This window comes from Coregonus clupeaformis, unplaced genomic scaffold, assembly GCF_020615455.1.
Source record: "Coregonus clupeaformis isolate EN_2021a unplaced genomic scaffold, ASM2061545v1 scaf0273, whole genome shotgun sequence".
NCBI classification, from domain to species: Eukaryota; Metazoa; Chordata; class Actinopteri; order Salmoniformes; family Salmonidae; genus Coregonus; species Coregonus clupeaformis.
This window is the reverse complement of record NW_025533728.1, coordinates 192,381-220,000: the sequence shown is the minus strand read 5'-3', so window position 1 is coordinate 220,000 and position 27,620 is coordinate 192,381. Positions and strand designations below refer to the sequence as shown.

Here is a 27,620-nt window from a genome sequence, read left to right as displayed (position 1 = left end):
TCCTTCCAATTAATCACATGTGGCTTCCATATAACAATATCCTTCCAATCATTGCTTCTTAATCCCAGCTATCTGATTCCTTCAGATCTGCACACAACAACGTTAGGGAATAAAAGGGGCTAGGAGACAAGGGACTAGGAGAGATGGGGCTAGGGGGCAAGGGACTAGGAGACATGGGGCTAGGAGACTAGGAGACAAGGGACTAGGATAAGGGATTAGGGCTTGTTTCTGGACTAGGCCAGAGAATGTAGCGCAAGCAGGGTTGGGTAGGTTACTTTTAAAATGTACCTGGATTACTCAAACTCAGTAAGGTAATCTGTTACTTTTACTGTTACAATTAGATTAGAGGCATTAGAAGAAGAAACGCTGGCAAATTACCAATTGAACAACATTTATTGCAGGATAAATCAATGGGAAGAGGTCTAGAAACAATCCTTAGCCTCTCACCTGGTTAGCGGTTAGCGGTTAGCACAGACCTGAAGGAATCAGATGGAGTGACGGCTTCCATATACCCTTCCAGTCATTGCTTCTTACCCAGCTATCAGATTCCTCCAGATCTCCACACAACAACGAGCTAAGAAGTAGAAGGGACTAGGAAACTAGGGACTAGGAGATAAGGGGCTAGGAGAAGGCGCTAGGGCGTGTTTTTGGACCAGGCCAGAGAATGTAGCACAAGACACCTCACAGGCCGATAAACCATGACAGAGAGAAGGTCTCTGGATTTTAATAATAATAATCTATTAATGTAGTGATTGGTTTGAAGACGTTTTAAATACCCTACTGGGTGGCCAAGATGTTGGCATGTTATTCATCAATCTGTTAATAGCAATATGGAAATACTTAAAGCATTGTTATAAAAAACATTGATTGACCTATTGTCTTTATCGTGGATGTCATACATATTTACCTTTCAGACAGTTTCTGTCTATAGACTTCCAGGCTGACTGTAGACAGTCTTTATCTAACCATCATGTGCAATTATTCAACTGAACAAGTAGCTTTTAGAGTCTTCTAACTATATAGTGTATATAACATATGATCTAATATACCACCAGACTAGTGATCCCAGTAACTGATAGACATACTGCATCTCCTATAATGGTTATTGTCAGTCTTGTTTTATCTTCATATATATATATATAGCTTAGAGTATATATGTGTAGTTTATAGATTATATATATATATATATAGTTTATAGAGTATATATGTGTAGTTTATAGATTATATATATATATATATATATATAGAGTATATATAGGATACCTATAGTTATATATACACTGCTGTAGAGAGAAGGAAGGATTTGGTTCAGTGATTAACTGGAAAAGAAATTGAGAGGAGAACCAAATGTTTGAAATGTGAACCAACTGTTCTCTCACTGTGGTGGGGTCCCGGTATTAAATGTTTTACATGACAAAAACCCTAAACTGAACCATGTGATTTGTTATTATGCTTCTGGCTCCACCTAGCGGTCATGTGATGTAGCTGGGGTGTTCAGATCTGATGACCAGGGCCCTGTTCAAAAGTAGTGCACTACATAGGGAATAGGGTGCCAATTGGGACATTACCGTGATCATGGTCAAACTGAGCTAAGACATAGTGAGCAGCACAAACAAACAACCCGTTTTAAAACTCCATCCTCTTTATTAAGTTTCAAACAGACTGAATTGATGTGATCAGGGATGTAAAGCCTGAAAGACAGGTGAACCTGCTGCGACAAATCAACAGCCAAAACAAAACCTACATTATAATAAACACACAACACAGAAGAGAAGAAATATCCATCGACCGCTACATTCCGAAATTCAGCAGAAACTCTAGATAACAGAGGAAGAGGAAATACTGGAGCCCTTTTTGGCCTCATGAAATAATGAAAGATTATTTTCTTCTGACATTCTTTGGAGAAGTGAAACTGTTTTGGATGATTATCTCGATGCGTTACGGTAGTTATTTTTATTTGTATTTGTTTTTTTTCTAAAAAGCATTGTACAGTCACATTATTTACACATACAGTATATTACAGCGCTTCCACTCCTATTCTCTCAGTAGCTCATAGTGTCGTGATGCAGTGCTCTTGGTGCCCTCCCCCTGTGTATCTGTATCTGATTGGTTACTGTATGTTAATTAGCCTCTTCTGATTGGCTTAAAGTGTGTTCCTGGCGTGTGCCGATTGGTGATACTGAGGGAAGGAGGGAGGGGTGTGTGAAAGGGTGACAGTATGGAGTGTTCCAATGGCTGAGTGGGGGAGGTGGATGTAACTGTGTAGAGGAGTAGAAGCGTGGTTTGGGAGGGTTTGGGGGTTTTAATGGGGTCATATTAAGAGAAGACCTAGCCCTATGTTGTAATCTGTAGGCAGTGTGCAGAGCTAAATTGCAGGTAGACTAAGTTTGCATCAAGTTGGAGAGCACCGAACAGATGTTTTTAATAAACTCAGTCCATTTTTACCTGCGATGGTGTGCAAGGTTTACAACAACAAAGCCTTGTGCCTACTGAATACCCCCCCACACCTTATAGGTTTTGTTCCACAAGGGATTCAGTCAGTTTACCAAACCTCTTCTGGAGTACTGTCAGCTATTCCACTTATGGATCAAGTTTGATCACCATTAGCTCTGACGAAGGCCGTGGGGCCGATACATAAGCTTAATAGACTAAAAGATACTGGCAAGAGCAGTGTGAGATTTTGGATTTGGGTTTTCAAGATATCACAGAATTTCCTACACACCTGCAACCTCAGATGTGAGAGTGCTGTTCCTAAATGTGATCATGATGAAAGCAGAAAGGTAGTCCAGTAGAAGGGTTGGCCACTTGGCCAGCTCCTGTCTGCATCCCAAATGGCACCCTTTTCCCTAAATAGTGCACTAGTTTTGACCAGAACCCACAGGGGTCATATAGGGAATAGGGTGCCATTTGGGACTCATACCTTGGTTTCGGTTAAGGCCCTGTGGGTTATAGTGGACTGTAGTGGACCTAGGACGGTTAAGGCCCTGTGGGTTATAGTGGACTGTAGTGGACCTAGGACGGTTAAGGCCCTGTGGGTTATAGTGGACTGTAGTGGACCTAGGACGGGGTGAAGTTTCCCCTTGGTACTGATCTAGGATCAGCTTCCCCTCCCCCTAATCCTAACCTTAACCATTTGTGGGGAAAATGTGAAACTGACCCAAGAGCAGTGTCTAGGGTCAACTTCGCCCTACTCCAGTGAGGACGGGGCTGAGGGGGACTGCAGCGGTCACAAGGCCCCCCCCAGCAGAGGGCAGGAGTGGGAGCGGATGTCGTTGTGTTTGTGGAAGGCCTCGTCCAGGTCCAGAGCCAGACCGTTGACCGTCACCTCCATGCAGCCGCGGTAGAAGGACGACACCGGGGTCGACACCAGGGGCACGTCTGGTAGAGGGGTTAGAGGTCACAGGTCAGGGGTTAGAGGTCAGAACTGAAATGAATGACACCAGGAGAAGTGGTGGTGATAGGTGAATGGTAGTGGCCAAACTGTGTGTCAGTCTGTGTGTTTCAGTCTGTGTGTGTCAGTCTGTGTGTGTCAGTCTGCATCTCTTTGTTTGTATATTATTATTACAGTAGTAATGAGTATGTGTGTTGTTGCGTGTCTCTCTCTCTGCCTGTATCTGTCTACCTCACCAGGGAGCCCTCCTATACCTGTCTACCTCACCAGGGAGCCCTCCTATACCTGTCTACCTCACCAGGGAGCCCTCCTATACCTGTCTACCTCACCAGGGAGCCCTCCTATACCTGTCTAACTCACCAGGGAGCCCTCCTATACCTGTCTACCTCACCAGGGAGCCCTCCTATACCTGTCTACCTCACCAGGGAGCCCTCCTATACCTGTCTACCTCACCAGGGAGCCCTCCTATACCCGTCTACCTCACCAGGGAGCCCTCCTATACCTGTCTACCTCACCAGGGAGCCCTCCTATACCTGTCTACCTCACCAGGGAGCCCTCCTATACCTGTCTAACTCACCAGGGAGCCCTCCTATACCTGTCTAACTCACCAGGGAGCCCTCCTATAAAGGTGCTGGAAGGCAGGCTGAGGTCAACGGTCTCCTGTCCAAGTGTGGCGTGACTCTGTCCAGGCTGACCGTCCACCTCTAGTATGGTCAGGTTCCCGCTGACCGTCACATTGACCTCATGAACCTCTGCATCACACAGGAAGGCCGGCGCGCTGGCCACGATCACATCACCCACAGAGACCAGGACATACTGGGGAGAGAGAGCGAGACAGTCAAACAGACACCCATAGACATCACACTCATGAATTCAGACAGACAGAGTCAGACAGACAGAAAGACAGACCAACACAACATCGGGACAAAGTAACCGCCAATCTCACCTCCCGCCACTCCTGGTTGTCTCGGTGGTAGTCGGAGAGAGAGATGGAGAGAGGGACGCTGTCCTGATAAACGAGTGCCAATAGAACCCCAACAGTGGAGGCTGGTCTCAGAGTCAGCTGGATCCTCAGAGACTGGGGCTCTGCTGGATGAGAGAGATGTGGTTACACACACACACACACACACACACACACACACACACACACACGACTGGTAAATGTGTAAACTATACATACAAATCAGAAGATGATATGCATAGAGACATGCACACACACACACATACCGTATGTGATGTTGAACAGAGCGAAGCCTGTCCCGGGGTAATAGGTTCCGGGGTTTTCCGTACTGAAACACTGCATGTTGTCATTAGACCTGATGGTCTCCTGAATGGACGTATCCTCTCCTGTTAACCAGCGCCACTCACGCATACATCCATCAAACCTCGGGTTCACCTGGAGAACACACACATTAGACAGATAACACAACACACATTAGACAGAGAACACAACAACACACACACACACACACACAGACAGAGAACACAACACACAGACAGAGAACATAACACACACACACACACACTAGACAGAACACAACACACACACACACATTAGACAGAACACACACACATATTAGGCAGAGAAGACACACACACACACATCTCCCCATAAGAGATTATAGCGAGAACACAGACACACACAGACCCCTCCCCCCTGCTAACCTGGTTGATGAGACTGTCCTCTCTGAAAGGGACGCCCCCTACAGTCAGGTTGAGTTCATGCATGCCTTTCTTCAGGGTGAACAGATCTCCGTTCACAGCAATCTTCATCACTGCCTCCCTGTCAATCTTTATCACCAGACTCCGCCCCTGCTCCTCCACTGAGATCTGTGGACCAATCAGGAAAGACAGGGGCTCAATTGTTCTTCTCCTACAGTGTCCCAAATGGCACCCTATACAGTGCACAAATGTTGACCAGGTCTCCAGTAACACCTCTCCCAAAAGTAGTGCACTACATAGGGAATAGGGGGCCATTTGGGATGTACCCCCGAGTCAACGACCCCTCAGGAGAGGAGATAAGGAAGGGAAGTCACTTTAGACTATTGAGACCCAGCCTATAAGGTGACCCCTTGTAACCCCAGAATAACCTCTGACCTTTCTCCACTGTCCGTCGTTGGCGACTGGCCCGCTGCTGGTGACCCGGCTGACCGCCCCGTACTTCAGCTGCAGCTCCAGCTTCCCATGATGCATTGCCAGAACGATCCAGGAACTGTTCAGGTGACCACCAGCGAAGAAGATGACCCCCTCCGGGTCAAAGGTACGGAGGTCAAACTCAGCTGAGAACCTAGAGGAGGGAGAGAGATACGGACAGGATGTAATATGATCCTACAATGGTAGAAGACTATGGTTGTAACTATGAACGTTTAAAATGCTTTTGCCTTGCTGGCATCTTTCCAGGTCTCTCTTGGAAAAGAGGTTGAAACCACAGGAGACTGGTAAGGTCAAAGGTTAGAGGTAAGGCCTACCCAGTCTGGACCCTCCTGCGGAAGCGTAGCCTGACCACGGGGACACCACTGAACATCCGGCCCAGGTAGAGAGAACGGGAGTTCCTCTTCATGGTGAGAGACACACATGTAGTGATCTCCTGGTGGGGGAAAGAGAGGTGGAGGAGAGAGGGGGGAGGGGGAGAGAGGGGGGAGAGAGAGAGAGAGAGAGAGAGAGAGAGAGAGAGAGAGAGAGAGAGAGAGAGAGAGAGAGAGAGAGAGAGAGAGAGAGAGAGAGAGGAGGGGAGAATGAGAGAGAGGGAGAGGGTGAGAGTCCAAATCTGGTTGATAGGTTGCTAGCTTTATGATACGATGTCAGAATGATTATTGTAACTTTAAACTGGTATATTTATGTGTAGTGGGTTAAATATATTATGTAGGCTATATTATATATACCTCACATGCGATCCGTGGTAAGACTAAGCTATTAATGACAAAGACTATTAAAATGTTTATCTGACTCCATGAAGATGATTTAGCAATTTGCAAAATACTATAGTTGAGTTACAGAAAAAGGACTGAGAGTTGTCTATCAAAAGGCAAATAGATTCGAATGACTGTAAAATGAACGACACATTATTCAAGGCATAAAGCTAAAGCTACAAGGCAATACTGACATTAACAAAACATTCAGTATCGTGATCAGAGAGAGAGTGAAAGACAGAGGAGAGAGAGAGAGAGAGACAGAGGAGAGAGAGAGAGAGACAGAGGAGAGCGAGAGAGAGAGAGAGAGAGAGACAGAGAGAGAGAGACAGAGGAGAGAGAGAGAGAGAGAGAGACAGAGAGAGAGAGAGACAGAGGAGAGAGAGAGAGAGAGAGAGAGATACAGAGGAGAGAGAGAGAGACAGAGACAGAGACAGAGACAGAGAGAGAGAGAGAGAGGCGAGAGAGAGAGAGAGGAGAGAGAGACAGAAAGAGACAGAGACAGAGGAGAGAGAGAGAAAGAGACAGAGAGAGAGACAGAAAGAGACAGAGACAGAGAGAGAGGAGAGAGAGACAGACAGAGAGAGAGAGACAGACAGAGAGAGAGAGAGAGAGACAGAGAGAGAGAGAGAGAGACAGAGAGAGAGACAGAGAGAGAGGAGAGAGAGAGAGACAGACAGAGAGAGAGAGAGAGGTAGAGACAGAGCTGCATTTCCTATTACACTGTGACAAATACTCAGACCTAAGAGAATCTTTCTTTCCCAAAATTATCATTCAGTACAACGAATTTGAAACTATAAAAGAGGAAGAAAAAATCAAATATTTATTGGGTGAAAAGCCAAAATGTGCAATTTTGGCAGCCAAATATGTGTCCTCCTGCCACAACCTGAGGGACAGCCAGTGAAAATTGTAATGTAATGTCAATAATATTTCCTGTTTTGTTTTGGCTTTCATAGCATGTAATATGTCTTCTCAGTCATGTTGAGATTGGTCGACTACTATTGCTTTAATGTATTGTTATTCTCATTAATATTGTTGTTGTAGTTGCTGTTAATGGTAAACCCATTTCCACTACTACTATTATTATTGCTGTTGGTCCCACCATTTTTGTTATATGTATACTTTGACAATGTAAGTAATTTTACTTGCCATGTCAATAAAGTCTATTGAATTGAATTGAATTGAATTGATTGAGAGACAGAGAGAGACCATGGCTCATAGAAGAGAGAGTTTAACAACAAGAGAAAGAGGCTATGAAGCTAAGACCCTTTAATAAGCATCTGACTTGTTGACCAATAGCATTACTGTAAAGTTAACTTCCAATCAGATATCAGACCTACGGGAAGTAATCACAACAGAGCCTCAGAGGTTTGACAGAATGGGGGATGGTGAGATAGTGTACCACAGTATGAGTCATAATACCCATAAAACCTAGTGGTCAATCCCATAGGGGAGTTTAGAAACATTTAAAATAAGGGCTGTGTTTCATGTAGGCTTATCCTGGCGTGGCGTTTTGATAACCGTGTAAATCTCTCTAGGACAAGGTGACTTTTATCAATATATTTGCCTATATTTACCCCCACAAAAATGAAATGGTAATTAGCTGCTAATGTGGCTATCATAAAGAACTACAAATGCCATGATGATCTGGACGAGACTGACGAATCAAGACAAAGGTAAGAATCTCTTGATTAACTATCTAATTTTAGCTACATTTAGTACTGAATAAATTGGCAAAATTTCTTTAAAATGTACAATTCAAGTTTTAAATTGATACAATACCTGTTTGCAGAGGTGTCAGCTAGAGATGACGTGCAGGAGCTTGCAGGGATTTGTAGTCTTGCATGATGTCTACTTTAATGCTAATTAGCATTTTATAAATCAGAGGAAATAGAGCTGAATATATATATAAAAGTCACCTTGTCCGGGAGAGATTTACATGCTTATCAAACGTCACGCTAGGGTATGCCTACACGAAACACAGCCCTTATTTAAGTTTCTAAAATTAAAATTTCCCTGTTTGACCGCTAGGTTTTATGGGTATTGTGACACCTCCACTGTGGGGTTCTATTCCGAATGGGGGATGGTGAGATAATGCAGCAGAGGAAATCCTTGCATACAGGGTGCGTTCGTAAATTCACTCTGGCTACTTCCTCCGATTTCAGAGCACTCTAGTCGGAGTGTGCCAGAGCGCAGAATAACTGACAAATGTATGAACGCGCAACACCCGTTGAATATGACCGGTGTCATTAAATGTCGGCAAAAAAATGTTATAAAATTGTTGCCAGCAGCACAGTTAGAGTCACCAACGCTCTGGATAACATGAAAACAGCCTAACCAGCTCTGCTAGCAGGAGTACAATGGAAGTGGCTAGCAAGCTGACCAACGTTAGCCAGTTAGCTTGGATGCTTGATTGCCGTTGTGAGGTCAGAACGCTCGGATCAACCCTACTCCTCGGTCAGTGTCCAGTGTGCTCTCTGAACGCTCCGAGAGCGAAACGCTCCGAATTTACGAACGGACAATCTGAAAATGCTCTGAATTTACAAACGCTCAGAGCGCACTCTGGCACTCCAGAGTGAATTTAGGACCACAGTAAGAATCCCTTTGGGGGCTGTGTGCCGACCCATATGTTAAGAGTCAGCACACATACGGGATAACTGGAATCTGACTTCTATGTCTTCTAAAGCAAAGATTCAATCACATGCACATTGTAAGGGAAAGTGCCTTTAACAGGTCCATTGTCTACAGTGCAGTGCTGCTTGTTGAAAATGAATTGTATATTGAATCTCGGACTAATAGATGGGGGATGTTTTCTACAGGTCTTGATAATGTGAGTGGTGAGTTTTTACCTGACAGCTCCTGAGGTCGTGGCTCAACTTCTTGCCCTGCCGCCCGTCACAGAAACACCGGAAACTACCGGGTGTGTTCACACACTCCTCCTCACACACTCCCTGCTCACACTCGTCCACATCTGACAGAGAGAGGGAGAGAGAGGGATGGGGGAGACAGAGAGAGAGAGACAGGGATGGGGGAGACAGAGAGAGAGAGACAGGGATGGGGGAGACAGAGAGAGAAAGACAGGGATGGGGGAGACAGAGAAAGAGAGAGAGACGGGGCAGAGAGACAGAGAGAGAGAAAGGGATGGGGGAGACAGAGAGAGACAGATGGGGGAGACAGAGAGAGACAGATGGGGGAGACAGAGAGATGGGGGAGACAGAGAGAGAGAGAGAGAGAAGGGTGTCCATTGGTCCATCTCTAACTAAAACACCCAGACAGGGCTGGGGGAGAAAACCCCTGAAGTGAAAAACACAACGTCTCTAAAATGTTATCAGCATCAACAGATGGAGGAACAACACCTGACTTAGATCTCCCCTGATGTCAATTGAATCCGTGTCCTAAATGGCACCCTATTCCCATAGGGCCTAGGTCAAAAGTAGTGCACTACATAGGGAATGGGGTACCATTTGGGATGCAGCCAGAACGTCTCTCCCTGTCTGTCTGAATTACCTTAAAAGGCCATGAGGTATTATTATGATACGGATGGATAAATGTTAGTTCTTCTAAAGACGGAGAGTGACTCTGTGACCACCCGCCTCCCTCCCCCTCCTCCCCCTTCCTCCGTCTCTCAGTAAGTAGAAAGCAAGACAGGAACAAACTTGTTTGACAAATAAAATATTAGGATTACATTTCCCAATGACATGTTAAAGGAGCATTTGGCAGGAGAGGATGTCGTGCAAATAGAGATCTGTGTTGTAAAAGATATAAAAAAACGATAAATGTTCTGACTGTAAATAAAAAGATGGCATGCTAACAGCTTACTTTGGCAATCGCTGCAGTCGTCTGTGTGTGTGTGTGTCTGTGTGTGTGTGTGTGAAGAGCGAGAGAGAGATTGTGTATGTCAGTAGAGGCTGGTAGGAGGAGCTATTGGAGGACAGGCTCATTGTAATGGCTGGAATGGAATGGTATTCAAAAACATAAAACGTATGGAAACCACGTTGGACTCCGTTCAATTTATTCTATTACAATGAGCTGTCCTCAGATAGCGCCTCCCACCAGCCTCCACTGGTGTATGTATGTGTATATGACAGTCTGTGTTTGTATGTATGAATGACAGAGGGGATGAACCCTTATGACTTCTGTTTCCTCAGGTGTTTAGAACATTCCTGTCTTCTAGAACACAGCTGGCTGCACCACTAGACTATCTAGCTCTAGAACACAGCTGGCTGCACCACTAGACTATCTAGCTCTAGAACACAGCTGGCTGCACCACTAGACTATCTAGCTCTAGAACACAGCTGGCTGCACCACTAGACTATCTAGCTCTAGAACACAGCTGGCTGCACCACTAGACTATCTAGCTCTAGAACACAGCTGGCTGCACCACCACACCCGTCGCTATGGGCGGGCCAAAAATGCTTGTGCCCCCCCCCACTTGAGGCACAGATCTCTTAAAAAAATTACTTTAATTTTATATTATAATAGTTGCTAATTTTGTGTTGCATTCTTTATCATTAAAACATTAAAAATATAAAGAAACAATGGTGTGATTTTGTTTGATTGATGGGAATCTACACTGAAACAGCCTATCACGGCCTTAATAAAAAGAAAGTTAGGCTACGTATGTGACGTAGCCTACGTCAGTGTAGCCGCTCAACAGTTACCGCGCATTTTTGAAAGCTGGATGAGTTTTCGCCGGCTTACTCGCTTCAGTTTGTCATGGATATCCGTAAGTGGTTGAAAAGCCCACCAACAGTCTCCTCTGCCAAATTGGATACGACACCGACGCCTCCTGATGTTGTAGTCGGAGAAGGAGAACCTGGACGACAGTCTGAGCCTGATGCTAGTAGCTCCGTGGAGTCCGACCCTGGGCCTGGCAGGACCTGCAGGTCAAGTGCAACCGCGACTGGGGCAGCATTTGAGCCACAACTGCCTGTTGAATCAGTGGGTGTGAGTGACCTTGGCATGGACAAACCCAAACAGGTTGTGTTGAGGAAATATCCAGTCAAAATGTTTGGTTCAAAAAAACGATAATTTTCCTCTAGCTGGTATTTGAACAGGGACTGGCTTGAGTACTCGGTGGAAAAGGACTCCGAATTTTGTTATGCCTGCAGGAAATTCAAATCTGTATCATCGGACGCGACCTTCTCCATTAAGGGATTTAATGATTGGAAACATGCAATTGTAACAGGCAAGGGCTTAAATAAGCATGCAGCTTCAAAATAACATTTAGCCTGTGAAGCAATGTGGAGAGATTCAGAAAAACGTAGAGAGACAGGAAAAGAGATTTCCACTCTCTTAAATTGAGAGCAACTGGCTCGCAACAGATACTACATGTCAGCTGTAATTGATATGCTGGAGTTTTTAGTGGTGAATCAATTGCCGTTACGTGGAGATAAAGCTGGTTTTGCCAGTGTGCTAGATGATAATAGCTCAATGGGGCTGTTTTTGTCTCTCTTTGAGTACACCATGCGCAAAGATCCCGAACTGACACAGATTACAAAAACAATCACACAGAATGCACGCTATACCAGCCCACAGATACAAAACGAGATTATCGAAATGATTAGCAAACTCGTGACAGAGGAGATAGTGAGACAAGTCGGCGATAGCTGGTATTCAATTAAAGTGGATGGCACACGGGATCCTTTAGGCCAAGAAAACATATCTGTAGTTGTGCGTTTTGTTGACAAAAACTATGGTCTGTGTGAGCGCCTCTTGGTAATGGCCACATCTGAGAAAGGTGATGCAGAGGCTCTGACAGGTGTCATCATTGATGAGCTCACCAGCGCCGGACATGTCTGGCAGGCATGGTGGTGTGCAGGAATTGCTCCAAAACAAGCTGGATCGTAACATACCATATATTCACTGCTTTAATCACCAACTTCATCTGGTTGTGATTCATGCCATGTCCAGTGAAGCAGCTGTCGATGATTTTTTTGGAGTTTGCAACATGCTGTACAACTTCATCAGGAAGCCAACCGTGGCTATTCTGTACAAAGGCGATATCCTGAAACGTATCTTGGACCAGAGATGGACTGGCCACTTGGCAACGGTCAAAGTTGTGGTGAAGAGTTTTCACGACATATCCACATTACTGACCGAGGTGGAAAACACACGAGGCCTTGGAGCGGAGGTGCGCGTCGAGGCTACGGGGCTGCTTCGTGCCATTACGCAGCGCAGTTTTCTTTTCATTGCGCACCTTGTTATGAAACTGTTGTCACTTTTCGAGCCGCCTAACAGACTACTACAGGCCGAAGATATGGACTTGTTCACTGCGGTGACACTTGTGAACAGCGCTTCTGACTGCGTGAAGACACTGTGATCTCTGCACTCCTCCACACGGCCACCGAGGCTGTGCCGGTGACCGACCCTGGTCCAAGCAAGAGAAGACGCACAATTAATAAGAACCTCCGCGGATTTGCAGTTTGAAGAAACAGTTGGTCAGCCACAAAGTGACGTAGATGAAAAGACTGAGTTCATGAGATTGTTTTACAGTGTGATCGATGCTGTGCAAGGAGAGATGAATGCGCGTTTTGGAGAGCGCAGTAGCGAGCTCATTGGCGCACTGGCTGCTTTGAACCCAGAGGCCGAGGATCATTTCCTGGACCCATCAAAGGTAACCCCTCTCCTGGTATTAGCTGGAACTGATGTGGTTGAATCTGAATATACTGTGGCTCGGGAGTTCCTGGTGAAGAAAATGACTGACACTCCGGTTCCCCCCGGAGATGGAAAATGGACAATAGCCAACATCCTCAGCACATTCAACTGTGCACTCCAGGCTATGCCGACTGTTCTCACAGCCTTCACACTTGCCCTAACTTTAGGAGCTTCCACAGCAATGTGTGAAAACTCATTTTCCACGCTCAAAAGCGTCTCCTCAGAGCATCGGCGCAGTATGCTGCACAGACGCAAGGCCCAGCTGATTCAGCTTGCTTTTGAAAAGGACCTCACAAGTTTAAGTCCGAGTGGAAGGATACTTTGATGAGGAGGTTCTGCTCGGAGAAACGACAGCGCTGCCTCCACTCAAAGTACCGGTAGGTTCAAAGTCTCTGTGTGTGTGTGTGTGTGTATATGCGTGTGTGTGTGTCTCATGGCAATGCATATCCCTCTGTTGACTGCTTTAAAATGCAATGTTTGAGAGCTGCTTCTGCTGTTACATCTAATATGTTGTATAGTCAAGTGTTTTATGGATATTCATAACATTGCTTCTATGTAATGTGGTGTGGGCTATAGGCTACCTGGTCATATTGCTGTTGGTTATGTTTAATGTGATGATTACGTGCTGCGCAAATAGAGTATACGATTATTATAAATATACTGTAGGCTAATAATAATTGTGCCCTGCCCTCCCATGCATTTCATATGCCCCCCCCTTAAGACTGAGGTCTGGCGACGGGTCTGTGCACCACTAGACTATCTAGCTCTAGAACACAGCTGGCTGCACCACTAGACTATCTAGCTCTAGAACACAGTTGGCTGCACCACTAGACTATCTAGCTCTAGAACACAGCTGGCTGCACCACTAGACTATCTAGCTCTAGAACACAGCTGGCTGCACCAGTAGACTATCTAGCTCTAGAACACAGCTGGCTGCACCACTAGACTATCTAGCTCTAGAACACAGCTGGCTGCACCACTAGACTATCTAGCTCTAGAACACAGCTGGCTGCACCACTAGACTATCTAGCTCTAGAACACAGCTGGCTGCACCAGTAGACTATCTAGCTCTAGAACACAGCTGGCTGCACCACTAGACTATCTAGCTCTAGAACCCAGCTGGCTGCACCAGTAGACTATCTAGCTCTAGAACCCAGCTGGCTGCACCAGTAGACTATCTAGCTCTAGAACCCAGCTGGCTGCACCACTAGACTATCTAGCTCTAGAACCCAGCTGGCTGCACCACTAGACTATCTAGCTCTAGAACCCAGCTGGCTGCACCAGTAGACTATCTAGCTCTAGAACACAGCTGGCTGCACCAGTAGACTATCTAGCTCTAGAACACAGCTGGCTGCACCAGTAGACTATCTAGCTCTAGAACACAGCTGGCTGCACCAGTAGACTATCTAGCTCTAGAACACAGCTGGCTGCACCACTAGACTATCTAGCTCTAGAACACAGCTGGCTGCACCAGTAGACTATCTAGCTCTAGAACACAGCTGGCTGCACCAGTAGACTATCTAGCTCTAGAACCCAGCTGGCTGCACCACTAGACTATCTAGCTCTAGAACCCAGCTGGCTGCACCACTAGACTATCTAGCTCTAGAACCCAGCTGGCTGCACCACTAGACTATCTAGCTCTAGAACCCAGCTGGCTGCACCACTAGACTATCTAGCTCTAGAACCCATCTGGCTGCACCACTAGACTATCTAGCTCTAGAACCCAGCTGGCTGCACCACTAGACTATCTAGCTCTAGAACACAGCTGGCTGCACCAGTAGACTATCTAGCTCTAGAACACAGCTGGCTGCACCAGTAGACTATCTAGCTCTAGAACACAGCTGGCTGCACCACTAGACTATCTAGCTCTAGAACACAGCTGGCTGCACCAGTAGACTATCTAGCTCTAGAACCCAGCTGGCTGCACCAGTAGACTATCTAGCTCTAGAACCCAGCTGGCTGCACCACTAGACTATCTAGCTCTAGAACCCAGCTGGCTGCACCACTAGACTATCTAGCTCTAGAACCCAGCTGGCTGCACCACTAGACTATCTAGCTCTAGAACCCAGCTGGCTGCACCACTAGACTATCTAGCTCTAGAACCCAGCTGGCTGCACCACTAGACTATCTAGCTCTAGAACCCAGCTGGCTGCACCACTAGACTATCTAGCTCTAGAACCCAGCTGGCTGCACCACTAGACTATCTAGCTCTAGAACCCAGCTGGCTGCACCACTAGACTATCTAGCTCTAGAACCCAGCTGGCTGCACCAGTAGACTATCTAGCTCTAGAACACAGCTGGCTGCACCAGTAGACTATAGCTGTCTCCAGTCCAGCTGAGACCAACAACACATTGTCAATCAGAGGGAGATTTAGGATTAGCTTGTGTGTAGCCTTATTTGTGGGTATTCACTGTAGGGTTGCAAAATACCTGTAGCTTTTCCGAAAATTACAAGATTTTCCAGAAATCCCAGTTGGAAGATTCCCTGAATCAGGAGGGAATAAACAGGACATCTGGAATCCTCCAACTAGAATTTTGGGAAAGTTACCAGAATTATGCAACCCTAGTTCATTGTGTGTGTATGTATGTATGTATGTATGTATGTATGTATGTATACACACACAGTACCAGTCAAAAGTTTGGACACACCTACTCATTCAAGGGTTCTTTATTTTTACTATTTTCTACATTGTAGAATAATAGTGAAGACATCAAATAACACATATGGAATCATGTAGTAACCCAAAAAGTGTTAAATAATTTTATATTTGAGATTCTTCAAAGTAGCCACCCTTTGCCTTGATGACAGCTTTGCACACTCTTGGCATTCTCTCAACCAGCTTCATGAGGTAGTCACCTGGAATGCATTTAAATTAACAGGTGTGCCTTGTTAAAAGTTAATTTGTGGAATTTCTTTCCTTCTTAATGCGTTGAGCCAATCAGTTGTGTTGTGACATGGTAGGGGGGGTATACAGAAGATAGCTTTATTTGGTAAAAGACCAAGTCCATATTATGGCAAGAACAGCTCAAATAAGCAAAGAGAAACGACAGTCCATCATTCCTTTAAGACATGAAGGTCAGTCAATACGGAACAATTCAATAACTTTGAAAGTTCCTTCAAGTGCAGTCGCAAAAACCATCAAGCGCTATGATGAAACTGGCTCTCATGAGGACCACCACAGGAAAGGAAGACCCAGAGTTACCTCTGCTGCAAAGGATAAGTTCATTAGAGTTAACTGCACCTCAGATTGCAGCCCAAATAAATGCTTCACAGAGTTCAAGTCACAGACACATCTCAACATCAACTGTTCAGAGGAGACTGCGTGAATCAGGCCTTCATGGTTGAATTGCTGCAAAGAAACCACTACTTAAGGACACCAACAAGACGAAGAGACTTGCTTGGGCCAAAAAACATGAGCAATGGACATTAGACCAGTGGAAATGTGTCCTTTGGTCTGATGAGTCCAAATTTCAGATTTCTGGTTCCAACCGCTGTGTCTTTGTGAGACGCAGAGTAGGTGAACGGATGATCTCCGCATGTGTGGTTCCCACCATGAAGCATGGAGGAGGAGGTGTGATGGTGCTTTGCTGGTGACACTGTGTGATTTATTTAGAATTGAAGGCACACTTAACCAGCATGGCTCCCACAGCATTCTGCATCGATACTCCATCCCAACTGGTTTGCGCTTAGTGGGACTATCATCTGTTTTTCAACAGGACAATGACCCAAAACACACCTCCAGGCCGTGTAAGGCTATTTGACCAAGAAGGAGAGTGATGGAGTGCTGCTTCAGATGACCTGGCCTCCATAATCACCCGACCTCAACCCAAATGAGATGGTTTGGGATGAATTGGAACGCAGAGTGAAGGAACAGCAGCCTTTGAAGAATCTCAAATATATTTTGATTCGTTTCAACACTTTTTTGGTTAGTACATGATTCCATATGTGTTATTTCATAGTTTTGATGTCTTCACTATTATTCTACAATGTAAAAAATAGTAAAAAATTAAGAAAAACCCTTGAATGAGTAGGTTGACTGGTACTGTGTGTGTATATATACACACTGTATGTATAATATATATATATATATATATATATATATATATATATATATATATATATATATATATATATATATATATCTCAGTACTGAGTAATGTGTTTTTGGTGTACTGCTCACCTAGGCAGGTCTTGGTGTCGTTGTCGTAAACGTATCCTGTCTCACACAGACAGTCATAGGTTCCATCCTGGTTCACACACCTCGCTGTCCCACACATACCTGGGTCCTGGCACTCATCCACATCTGAAACACACACAGTGAGGACAGTTCAACACATCCTTCAGGTAAGGTGTGTGTGTGTGTGTGTGTGTGTGTGTGTGTGTGTGTCTTACCGTTACACATATGGCGTCCAACCAGCGTGTAACCGTGGCGACAGGAGCAGCGGTAGCTACCCATAGTGTTGTTACACTCATGTTGACATTCTCCATTCCTCTTGTTGCATTCGTTGATATCTGCCAATCACAGGAGAGACACAGAGGACATGTGAAAATATGAACCAATCACTTCATCCATCAACTACATTGAACATAGCTAAGTGTTGCACTTCAATGTGAATCATGATCGAAACGTTTATACACGTCAATGAAAGTTTGTACACATGAGGAAAGTTTGTCTTTTTAACTAAATAAATCACACCTGTCTCTTTTCCAGCGGTTTATATTTAGAAAAATGCCCCTTATTTGGACCGATTACTACTGAGTGACTGGTCTGATGAGCTGAATGGTTTCTGTGTGCTTGTGGTCGGCCAGTGGAAAAGCCTCCGCCTCAGAGTCAGTCAGTCAGGCGCGTTGTGTTTTGGCTTCCCCCGCCGACCAACAGTTAGGTGGCAGGATGAGTCACCACGGAAACGTGAGAGATAGACTCTGCATTCCAAATGGTATCCTATTCCCATAGCGTTCTGGTCAATAGTAGTGTACTATAAATCAGGAATAGGGTGCCATTTGGGAAACAGGCAGCAGCAGTGTGAGGGAGGCAGCAGAACTACTGGAGGCATTTACACAGACAGGAATAATATAACTTCTCCCTCTCTACCACTGTTTTCTCCCTCTCCCCCTCCCTCTGTAAAGACATGTAACCAGCCCTCTCTCTACCACTGTTTTCTCTCTCTCCCCCTCCCTCTGTAAAGACATGTAACCAGCCCCCTCTCTCTCCGGCTCCTTCGGTAAAGACATGTAACCAGCCCTCCCTCTCTCTCTCTGTAAAGACATGTAACCAGCCCTCTCTCTCTCCGGCTCCTTCGGTAAAGACATGTAACCAGCCCTCTCGCTCTCTGTAAAGACATGTAACCAGCCCTCTCTCTCTCTCTCTGTAAAGACATGTAACCAGCCCTCTCCCTCTCTGTAAAGACATGTAACCAGCCCTCTCTCTCTCTCTCTGTAAAGACATGTAACCAGCCCCCTCTCTCTCCGGCTCCTTCGGTAAAGACATGTAACCAGCCCTCTCTCTCTCTGTAAAGACATGTAACCAGCCCTCCCTCTCGCTCTCTGTAAAGACATGTAACCAGCCCTCCCTCTCTCTCTCTGTAAAGACATGTAACCAGCCCTCTCTCTCTCTCTCTCTCTTTCCCCCCTCCCTCTGTACAGACATGTAACCAGCCCAGCGCTGACCTTCTCTTCGCAGGGTCATGTGATTTCCCAGCCTGCTCTACATGTGACCGGGTCACTTCCTACACATCCAGTTCATACTGACCCGACCGACATATAGCAACAACAACGCAACTCACACAGAGCATGCCCAATCACAACCCAGCGGCACTCCGGGGACGGCGGACAGCGCTGGACGGTGTCTGTGTGGATGGAGATAGCTTAGTCACTGTCTGTCCAAGTCAAGGTCAGACAGACAGACAGGACTCACCCTGTACCGGTCATTGTCACGCGCTGGAGACGACACAGTGTGACACTGCAAAAAAATCCTCTCTGTCCCCACCTCTGTCTCTCTCTTTTTGTATGTGTGGCAAGTTGGCCTCACTGACACAAACAACAACACACTAGTCCTTCTTCCTGGCCAAGTCTACAGGCTCCAGGCTCTATGTATCCAATACACTGGCCGTATTCCAGAGCATCAAATCTGGGATGTATTGTGGGTCAATTGTGACTGACTGATCTACAACTAGTAACGAGTAGTTATTTATGATGCAAGGTGATTTGTAGTTCAGGGCTGCACTGTGGAACAAGCCCATTGTGTTTGCAGCAGTGTTTCTGAAGACCATGTGACACTACCTTTCTCACACCTGACTCCTGTCCAGCCAGTGAAGCAGTGGCAGAGGAAGTCACCCTTTCTGTCCTCACAGCGCACCATACCTCGAGGATTACAGGGAGACGGAGAGCACTGGTCTGGAATATCTGAGAGAGGGGGTGGGGAAGGGAGAGAGAGAGAGAGAGGGTGGGGAAGGGAGAGAGAGAGAGAGAGGGGTGGGGAAGGGAGAGAGAAAGAGGGTGGGGAAGGGAGAGAGAGAGAGAGAGGGTGGGGAAGGGAGAGAGAGGGAGAGAGGGGTGGGGAAGAGAGAGAGAGAGAGGGAGAGAGAGAGAGAGAGAGAGAGAGAGAGGGTGGGGAAGGGAGAGAGAGAGAGAGAGGGTGGGGAAGGGAGAGAGAGAGGGAGAGAGGGTGGGGAAGAGAGAGAGAGAGAGAGAGAGAGAGGGTGGGGAAGGGAGAGAGAGAGAGGGAGAGGGAGAGAGAGAGGGTGGGGAAGGGAGAGAGAGAGAGGGTGGGGAAGGGAGAGAGAGAGAGAGGGTGGGGAAGGGAGAGAGAGAGAGGGTGGGGAAGGGAGAGAGGAGGTGGGTGGAGGGAGATAGAAAGAAAGAGAGCATTAGAGGTCATCGTACCAGAGAAATAACATCCTACAGTACAGCAAGTCATAGATGTGAAGTGCTTTAGCCAGGCTGTTCCAGGCAGGTACATAGCGCTATGTTACTATATAATGCCCCCTGTGATGCCATTGATAAATGCCCTGGTCAAAAGTAGTGCACTATATAGGGAATAGGGTGCCATTTGTGACGTAGCCTAAAATGCCTGCATTGAGAAAAGAGAGAACGGTCTTTTCCCCTCCCAGGATCTCTGAGGACTCACAGTATAAATAGCTCCTCTGTCTCGCTCTCACACCCAGTCGCTCTCACACTCCGTCTCTCTCTCACACTCCGTCTCTCTCTCACACTCTGTGTCTCTCTCTCACACTCCGTCTCGCTCTCACACTCCGTCTCTCTCTCACACTCCGTCTCTCTCTCACACTCCGTCTCTCTCTCACACTCCGTCTCTCTCTCACACTCCGTCTCTCTCTCACACTCCGTCTCTCTCTCTCACACTCCGTCTCTCTCTCACACTCCGTGTCTCTCTCTCACACTCCGTGTCTCTCTCTCACACTCCGTGTCTCTCTCTCACACTCCGTGTCTCTCTCTCACACTCCGTGTCTCTCTCTCACACTCCGTGTCTCTCTCTCACACTCCGTCTCTCTCTCACACTCCGTCTCTCTCTCACACTCCGTCTCTCTCTCACACTCTGTGTCTCTCTCTCACCCTCCGTCTCTCTCACACTCCCGTGTCTCTCTCTCACACTCCGTGTCTCTCTCTCACACTCCGTGTCTCTCTCTCACACTCCGTCTCTCTCTCACACTCCGTCTCTCTCTCACACTCTGTGTCTCTCTCTCACACTCCGTCTCTCTCTCACACTCTGTGTCTCTCTCTCACACTCCGTGTCTCTCTCTCACACTCCGTGTCTCTCTCACACTCTGTGTCTCTCTCTCACAACCTGTCAATCAATCCCAAAAAATTTTGAAAGCCCTTTTTACATACAGAAACCTAGCCTAAAACCCCAAACAGTAAGCAATGCAGATGTCTCTCTCTCACCCCCCCCGTCTCTCTCTCTCACCCCCCCTGTCTCTCTCTCTCACCCCCCCTGTCTCTCTCTCTCACCCCCCCTGTCTCTCTCACACCCTCTCATTACCATCTATCTATCCTGGAGTGTTATATCTAACCTAATAGTTCCCTGCAGTTCTTTCTCCTTTAAGAGCTCCTACTGCTGATGGTGTCCTCTGTCCTGGACGCACTGCTGAGTCATAACTCCCTGGCTGACTCTCTCTGACTAGAGTTCCATCAACCAATCAGCAGACAGGATCGGCAGTCCCACTCACTCCTCGACTCAGCAGCCCTGATGCAGCAGAAACCTCTATCCATTCTCCACCTTCTCTCTTTTCCTCTCCCTCCTCCTCCTCTCACTGGCGTCACAGCTCGCTCACGTCACTGATCTCAGATCTGCAGTCACAGAGTGCGTGACGCTGGAAGGAGGTGTGTCACACACACTAGGCTAGCTACTGCAGAGTTCCACACGCGTCTCTCTCTCTCTCTCCCTCCCTCTCCCGCCCTCCCTCCCGAGAATGCTCTCTCTTTCTTTCTTCCAGTCATTCCTCCTCTTATCTTCTCCACCTTTAATGAGAACTTTCTCTCAGTGTTCTGCAATAGTGAGCTGGTGCAGTGCAGCCCGCCCTGCCCAACAGATGGAACTGTGTGCTCACTGCTCCTCATAGGCACTATTTATAAACCACACAGAGAGGGAATGAGAGAGGGAGAGAGAGAGAGAGAGGGGTGAATGAGATAGAGTATGATAGAAAGAGGTGTGTGATAAAAGTGGAGGAGAGTGAGAGAAAAAGAAAGAAAGAAAGAAAGAGAGTGAGCGCTACATGCTCAAATCTACTGTACGTCAGTCAGTGTGTCTGTCCAGAGCCCTAGTCAGTAGGACAGACAGGTGAGGAACTCACTGTGAACACAGGTGATCAGGTCTTGTTTCTTCTTGTCCGTGTCTCCAAACTTCTCCATGCACGCTAGTCAGAGAGGGAGACAGGGCAGAGACAGGAGACAGAGAGACAGAGACAGTAAGACAGTAAGACAGAGAGACAGGGCAGAGACAGTAAGACAGAGCAGAGACAGTAAGACAGAGAGACAGGGCAGAGACAGTAAGACAGAGAGACAGGGCAGAGACAGGGAGACAGAGACAGGGCGGAGACAGGGAGACAGAGACAGGGCGGAGACAGTAAGACAGCGAGACAGGGCAGAGACAGAGAGACAGGGCAGAGAGGAGACAGAGAGACAGGACAGAGAAAGGGAGACAGAGCCACAGGGCAGAGACAGGGAGACAGGGCAGAGACAGGGAGACAGCGAGACAGGGCAGAGACAGAGAGACAGGGCAGAGACAGGACAGAGACAGAGCAGAGACAGAGACAGGGGAGAGACAGAGAGACAGGGCAGAAACAGACAGGGAAGAGACAGAGAGGCAGAGACAGGGCAGAGACAAAGACAGAGAGACAGGGCAGAGACAGGGAGACAGAGACAGGGAGACAGAGAGACAGGGCAGAAACAGAGAGGCAGAGACAGGGCAGAGACAAAGACAAAGACAGAGAGACAGGGCAGAGAGGAGACAGAGACAGGGCAGGGAGGGCAGAGAAAGGGAGACAGAGCAACAGCGCAGAGACAGAGACAGGGCAGAGACAGGTCAGAGACACGGAGACAGAGAGACAGGGCAGAGACACAGAGACAGGTCAGAGACACAGAGACAGCGAGACAGGGCAGAGACAGGAAGACAGATACAGGGCAACAGTAAGACAGAGACAGGAAGACAGATACACGGCAGAGACAGGAGACAGGGAAGAGACAGGGCAGAGACAGGGCAGAGACGGGGCGACAGAGAGACAGGGCAGAGACGGGGAGACAGAGTGACAGGGCAGAGACGGGGAGAGAGAGACAGGGCATAGACAGGGAGACAGGACAGAGACAGGGCAGAGTTAGCGCAGAGACAGCGAAAAGACAGAGAGACAGGAAGACAGTGACAGGGAAAAGACAGAGAGACAGGGAAGAGACAGGGAGACAGTAAGACAGAGAGACAGGAAGACAGTTACAGGGCAAAGACAGGAGAAAGAGAGACAGGGCAGAGACAGAGAGACAGGGCAGAGACATGAGATAGTTAAACACCATAAAACAGATGCTAATGACCTAATCAAGTAATAACCATTTCACCCAAAGCTGAAGAGGTTGGGAACATGAACCAAACTTACCTAAGTACTTTGGATAGAAGTAGTCCTGAAGGAGAGGGGAACAGAAGGAGAGAGGCTGTTAGTGATGTTTGATAACAGTATGCTGAATACTATGAGGTCAAACATGACAGATTAAGACTACATGTATGTCTTATGATAGACATGCATCATGTCATCTCATGTTAATGGGACCACACAGCCTAGGAGCCCCTCCAGGGCTTCCTGGGAATGTTCTACACAACTCTCTCTCCTGCAGAATAGCCCGAGTAGCAGTCTGGATCATGCAAACTCCTTGTCACTCATTGTCATGTGTTTGGTTTGACCATGACAGCAATGGAATTGGCAAGAGCACAAACAGTTCTGGGACCGGGCTGCTTGCCTGCAGTATAGTATATGGAGGTAACTGGGGACCGGGCTGCCTGCCTGCAGTATAGTATATGGAGGTAACTGGGGACCGGGCTGCCTGCCTGCAGTATAGTATATGGAGGTAACTGGGGACCGGGCTGCCTGCCTGCAGTATAGTATATGGAGGTAACTGGGGACCGGGCTGCCTGCCTGCAGTATAGTATATGGAGGTAACTGGGGACCGGGCTGCCTGCCTGCAGTATAGTATATGGAGGTAACTGGGAACCGGGCTGCCTGCCTGCAGTATAGTATATGGAGGTAACTGGGGACCGGGCTGCCTGCCTGCAGTATAGTATATGGAGGTAACTGGGGACCGGGCTGCCTGCCTGCAGTATAGTATATGGAGGTAACTGGGGACCGGGCTGCCTGCCTGCAGTATAGTATATGGAGGTAACTGGGGACCGGGCTGCCTGCCTGCAGTATAGTATATGGAGGTAACTGGGGACCGGGCTGCCTGCCTGCAGTATAGTATATGGAGGTAACTGGGGACCGGGCTGCCTGCCTGCAGTATAGTATATGGAGGTAACTGGGGACCGGGCTGCTTGCCTGCAGTATAGTATATGGAGGTAACTGGGGAAAGTTAAAATTAGAACAAGACTTGATGGGACAGTGACATGATTCTCCAGAGAGTTCCTCTGCACTGAAAGAGGAAGAGGAAGAAGAGTACATTAAATGGAAGGCAGCAGATAGATAAGAGATTCCTGACCGTGTGTAGTTCTACTGAGACACTTCTAACACTATCCTATCCTTATACGTCTAATCTCATTCTAGTGATGGAGAGAGAGAGAGAGAGAGAGAGAGAGAGAGAGAGAGAGAGAGAGAGGCAGAGAGAGAGAGAGAGAGAGAGGCAGAGAGAGAGAGAGAGGTAGAGAGAGAGGCAGAGAGAGAGAGAGAGAGAGAGAGAGAGGTAGAGAGAGAGGCAGAGAGAGAAAGAGAGGCAGAGAGATAGGGATGGAGAGAAGCAGAGAGAGAGGGAGAGAGAAAGATATGGAGAGAGAGATGGAGAGAGGCAGAGAGGGATGGAGAGGCAGAGAGAGAGGCAGAGAGAGAGAGACAGAGAGGCAGAGAGAGAGAGAGATAGAGTGGGAGGGGGACCAGGCAGAAACTTTCCAACTACTGCGGAGAGAGAGACTGAGGCTGCAGTTGAAGACTCTTGGTTGCTAGGGAGACTGTAGGTTAGTGGTATGTTAACCAGGAAGGAACACTCCCTCTGCAGAGCCAGGGAACTGCAGCGTTGTGAGAAAACTGCAGAGTCAGAGATAGGCACGTTTAAAATGAATAATAGATCTGTGAATGAGGCTGCAGTCCTGTCACGATACACCCCCCCCACCACCCCCACCACCACTAGTATCACGCACATCCTCCTCTCCTGATTCTGGGTTCACACCCCCTCTCTCTCATCATATGCACACACACCCTCTCTGAGCCTATTCCAAACCCTCTCACCCTGATTCACCTCTCTCCACTCTCACCCTGATTCACATCTCTCACCCCGATTCACCTCTCTCCACTGTCACCCCGATTCACATCTCTCCACTGTCACCCCGATTCACATCTCTCCACTGTCACCCCGATTCACATCTCTCCACTGTCACCCCGATTCACATCTCTCCACTGTCACCCCGATTCACATCTCTCCACTGTCACCCCAGCTCGCCTCCTCTCCAGCTCTTTCCTCACAAAACATGTTTTTCTTACAACAAATCAAAACATTGACATATTAGCGTATTAATAACATCTGACAATATTTATAGATTAGCATATTAAACAGGCTTCATTTTGATCTACATATTGTCTACTTCCCAAACGGCACCAACCCAGTAAAAATTATACTGGACGCCCCCATGGGCCCTGGTCAAAAGTAGTGCACTATATAAGGAATAGGGTGCCATTTGGGACACAGAATTATTATTTAAATGGATGCTGGAGGCTGATCAACACATTCATGAAGCTAGCTGGCAGAACCTAAACCTAATCTATATATCCCTGAGGGGATGGGAGCCCTGTGTGACAGGCTTAAAGCTTGTGTGAGCGCATTGTTGCTCTGCCTGGAATTCATTTGTGATCAAAAACACATTCCCCCTGGTCACGTTCAATCCGCTTACTGTAAGCACTTACTTGATCCGAGGACCAATCAAAAACACAGCAGTACACCACATATTAACATAATCACTCCCATGCATGATCCCATCACGCAGAAGCAGGATCATTAACATAATCACAAACCTTACAGTAGTATGAACATTTACATAATCAGGCATGGTTTCCCCACAGCCCAATGTGCTAGTTGAACACAACAGGAACACTACCGCTACCTCGTTTTCAAACCAAAGTGCAATGAATTGAGGAGCAAACTTAAGTGAACATCAAATTCAGCAACTCTTGGAGGTCTAGTTGTACAGTGTCCATACCACAGGGGGTTGGTGGCAGCTTAATTGGGGAGGACGGGCTCGCGGTAGTAGCTGGAGCGGAATAAGTGGAATGGTATCAAATACATGCCATTACATTCGCTCTGTTCTAGCCATTATCATCAGCCGGCCTCCCCTCAGCAGCCTCCACTGATACACACACTACTTGATTGGACTGGTAACTGTTTGCCAGTAATTAGTAGTATCTATCTGGTGATTGACTTTTTGGAGCTTGAACACAAAACACAGGATCATTACGTTATAAACAAGTAGGCTATAGGATCTGTTATTATGGCAAGACAAATCCAATGTGCGCAGCTAGTCCGTTTTTCATACGCAATGGAAAGAAGTGCAATGAGTGCTATTTGATTTGACATGATCAAGTGTGTAGTGATCAAGTGTGTAGTGTACTCACTGTTTCAGGGTCGTTCTCGAATACTTCTCTCGCCTCCTCTTTGCTACACTTCTCTTCCACACACTCTCGCTCCAGGTGCCCTTGTTTCGTCTCCTCGAAAACGTGATTCGCTCTCCTGTGTCTCCTCAAGAACTGGTTAGCCTCTTCCGGGGACAAGGAAACTGAAAATAACCACAAGCACAGTGTGCCACAGAACAGAATCAAACTCAAACTGAACAGAATTTCCCATTAGTTACCTTACTACATTTTAGTTGCTAAAATGATCCAGCCCCTAACTTACTGACAACAAGTCCTGGACGTGAGATTTAAAAGCATCAGCTAAGCAGACAAAAATAACATTATTCAACAACAATGAACTAACTGGCAAGCTAAACAACAAGGCTATCCCCACGCAGTGCCAACAACGCCAGAAAGAGCTTAGTGGGCTTTGTTGTTTACTTACGGCTGTCGGAGCACCGGACGAGGAGCAGGAGCAGGAAGCTTCCTGAAGCAAGGAGCTCTGTCAACTGCATGGTTGCTGCTCTGCGTCAGGCTGGAAAGTTTCTCCTTTACTCGCTCTCTCTCTCTCTGTTCAATGTAGCTTGTAGCTAGCAACCAGGTAGCAGTCGTGTATAAAACACACTGCAAGTTCAAACATTCACTTCCCAGCAGGCAAGAATGCAGTTACACTTAACTCAGCGTTTTCCTTCTTCAATGTTCAGCCTTGCTAGCTCGCTAGCTACATAGTCCGCATACCACAACCAAGGCTACGTACAGCCACTGCAGTACAAAAAGTCCGACCTTCACTCTTATCTAGCTAGAGAGCCACCTACTTCGCGCCCATCTCGTTTGGTTCTCCCAGCTACTAACGTAGCAGGCGTAAAATAAACCCAGCTACTAGCCCGAACTGTGGACAAAGACCACAACCTACACATCAGAAGGGGAGTTGCTTCTGAAAAGTTACGTCGGATGCACACAGGCAGGAGTCAGCAATGCAGAGTTGCTCTTGCTCTACCCTTCGGCAGTGCTTCAGTAGCTATGCTCTCTCTCTGCCCATTTACCTGCAGTGCCTTTGCGTAGCCTAGGCTTAGTACAACAGACGACTCCCACCTAGGCTATAGCATGCCAGACATAGACGCAGGAAGTATTAGTGCTGAGGGTACTGCAGCACCACCTGATTTTTTTTATTTGACCTTTATTAAACTTGGCAAGTCAGTTTAGAACAAATTCTTATTTAAAATGACGGCCTACCCCGGCCAAACTCGGACGACGCTGGGCCAATTGTGCTCAGCCCTATGGGACTCCCAATCACCGCGGGATTGTGACTGATAAATTAATTTAAAAAATGTAAAAGTATTTCACAATAGTGCAATGGGCCT

The 27,620-nt window shown here is 47.1% G+C and overlaps 2 protein-coding genes across 5 annotated transcripts in view; one reads left to right on the top strand and one right to left on the bottom strand.

The window, feature by feature from the left end:
• LOC121556776 (transmembrane protein 255B-like) overlaps positions 1-1,136 on the top strand; it is a 19,902-nt gene extending 18,766 nt beyond the window's left edge. The window contains exon 9 of the mRNA XM_041870680.2: positions 1-1,136. This exon is cut by the window's left edge and continues 397 nt beyond it. The gene's annotated coding sequence lies outside the window, so the exon portion shown is untranslated.
• A 488-nt stretch (positions 1,137-1,624) lies between these two features.
• On the bottom strand, positions 1,625-27,442 carry gas6 (growth arrest-specific 6). 4 transcript variants are annotated; one of them, XR_006658488.1, is made up of 16 exons: positions 26,705-27,442; positions 26,263-26,423; positions 23,056-23,080; positions 21,766-21,828; positions 19,238-19,360; positions 17,351-17,470; positions 17,139-17,261; positions 9,150-9,271; positions 5,860-5,978; positions 5,489-5,678; positions 5,057-5,221; positions 4,619-4,787; positions 4,338-4,480; positions 4,000-4,207; positions 3,058-3,378; positions 1,625-3,012 (listed from the first exon to the last, which is right to left on the bottom strand). XR_006658488.1 is itself a non-coding variant. In XM_041870672.2 (15 exons), exons 1-15 carry the CDS (start codon positions 26,772-26,774, stop codon positions 3,227-3,229), a joined length of 1,953 nt encoding a protein of 650 aa, XP_041726606.2. In that variant the 5' UTR covers positions 26,775-27,442; the 3' UTR covers positions 1,625-3,226. The 4 variants fall into 4 exon arrangements, 2 of the variants coding, with proteins under 2 accessions (XP_041726606.2, XP_045070457.1); XR_006658489.1 differs by having other exon boundaries at positions 1,625-2,967; XM_041870672.2 differs by having other exon boundaries at positions 1,625-3,378.
• Positions 27,443-27,620: the final 178 nt, after the last annotated feature.

Bases quoted from the DNA above. Each gene is read 5' to 3' on its own strand.
- gas6 (XM_041870672.2), bottom strand. From the start codon at position 26,774: ATGCAGTTGACAGAGCTCCTTGCTTCAGGAAGCTTCCTGCTCCTGCTC. The intron at 4,208-4,337 runs GTGAGATTGGCG...CTCTCTCCCCAG, and splicing joins ACAACCAGGAGTGGCGGGAG to TATGTCCTGGTCTCTGTGGG. The intron at 3,379-3,999 runs GTGAGTTAGACA...CCCCTCTACCAG, and splicing joins CTTTATAGGAGGGCTCCCTG to ACGTGCCCCTGGTGTCGACC.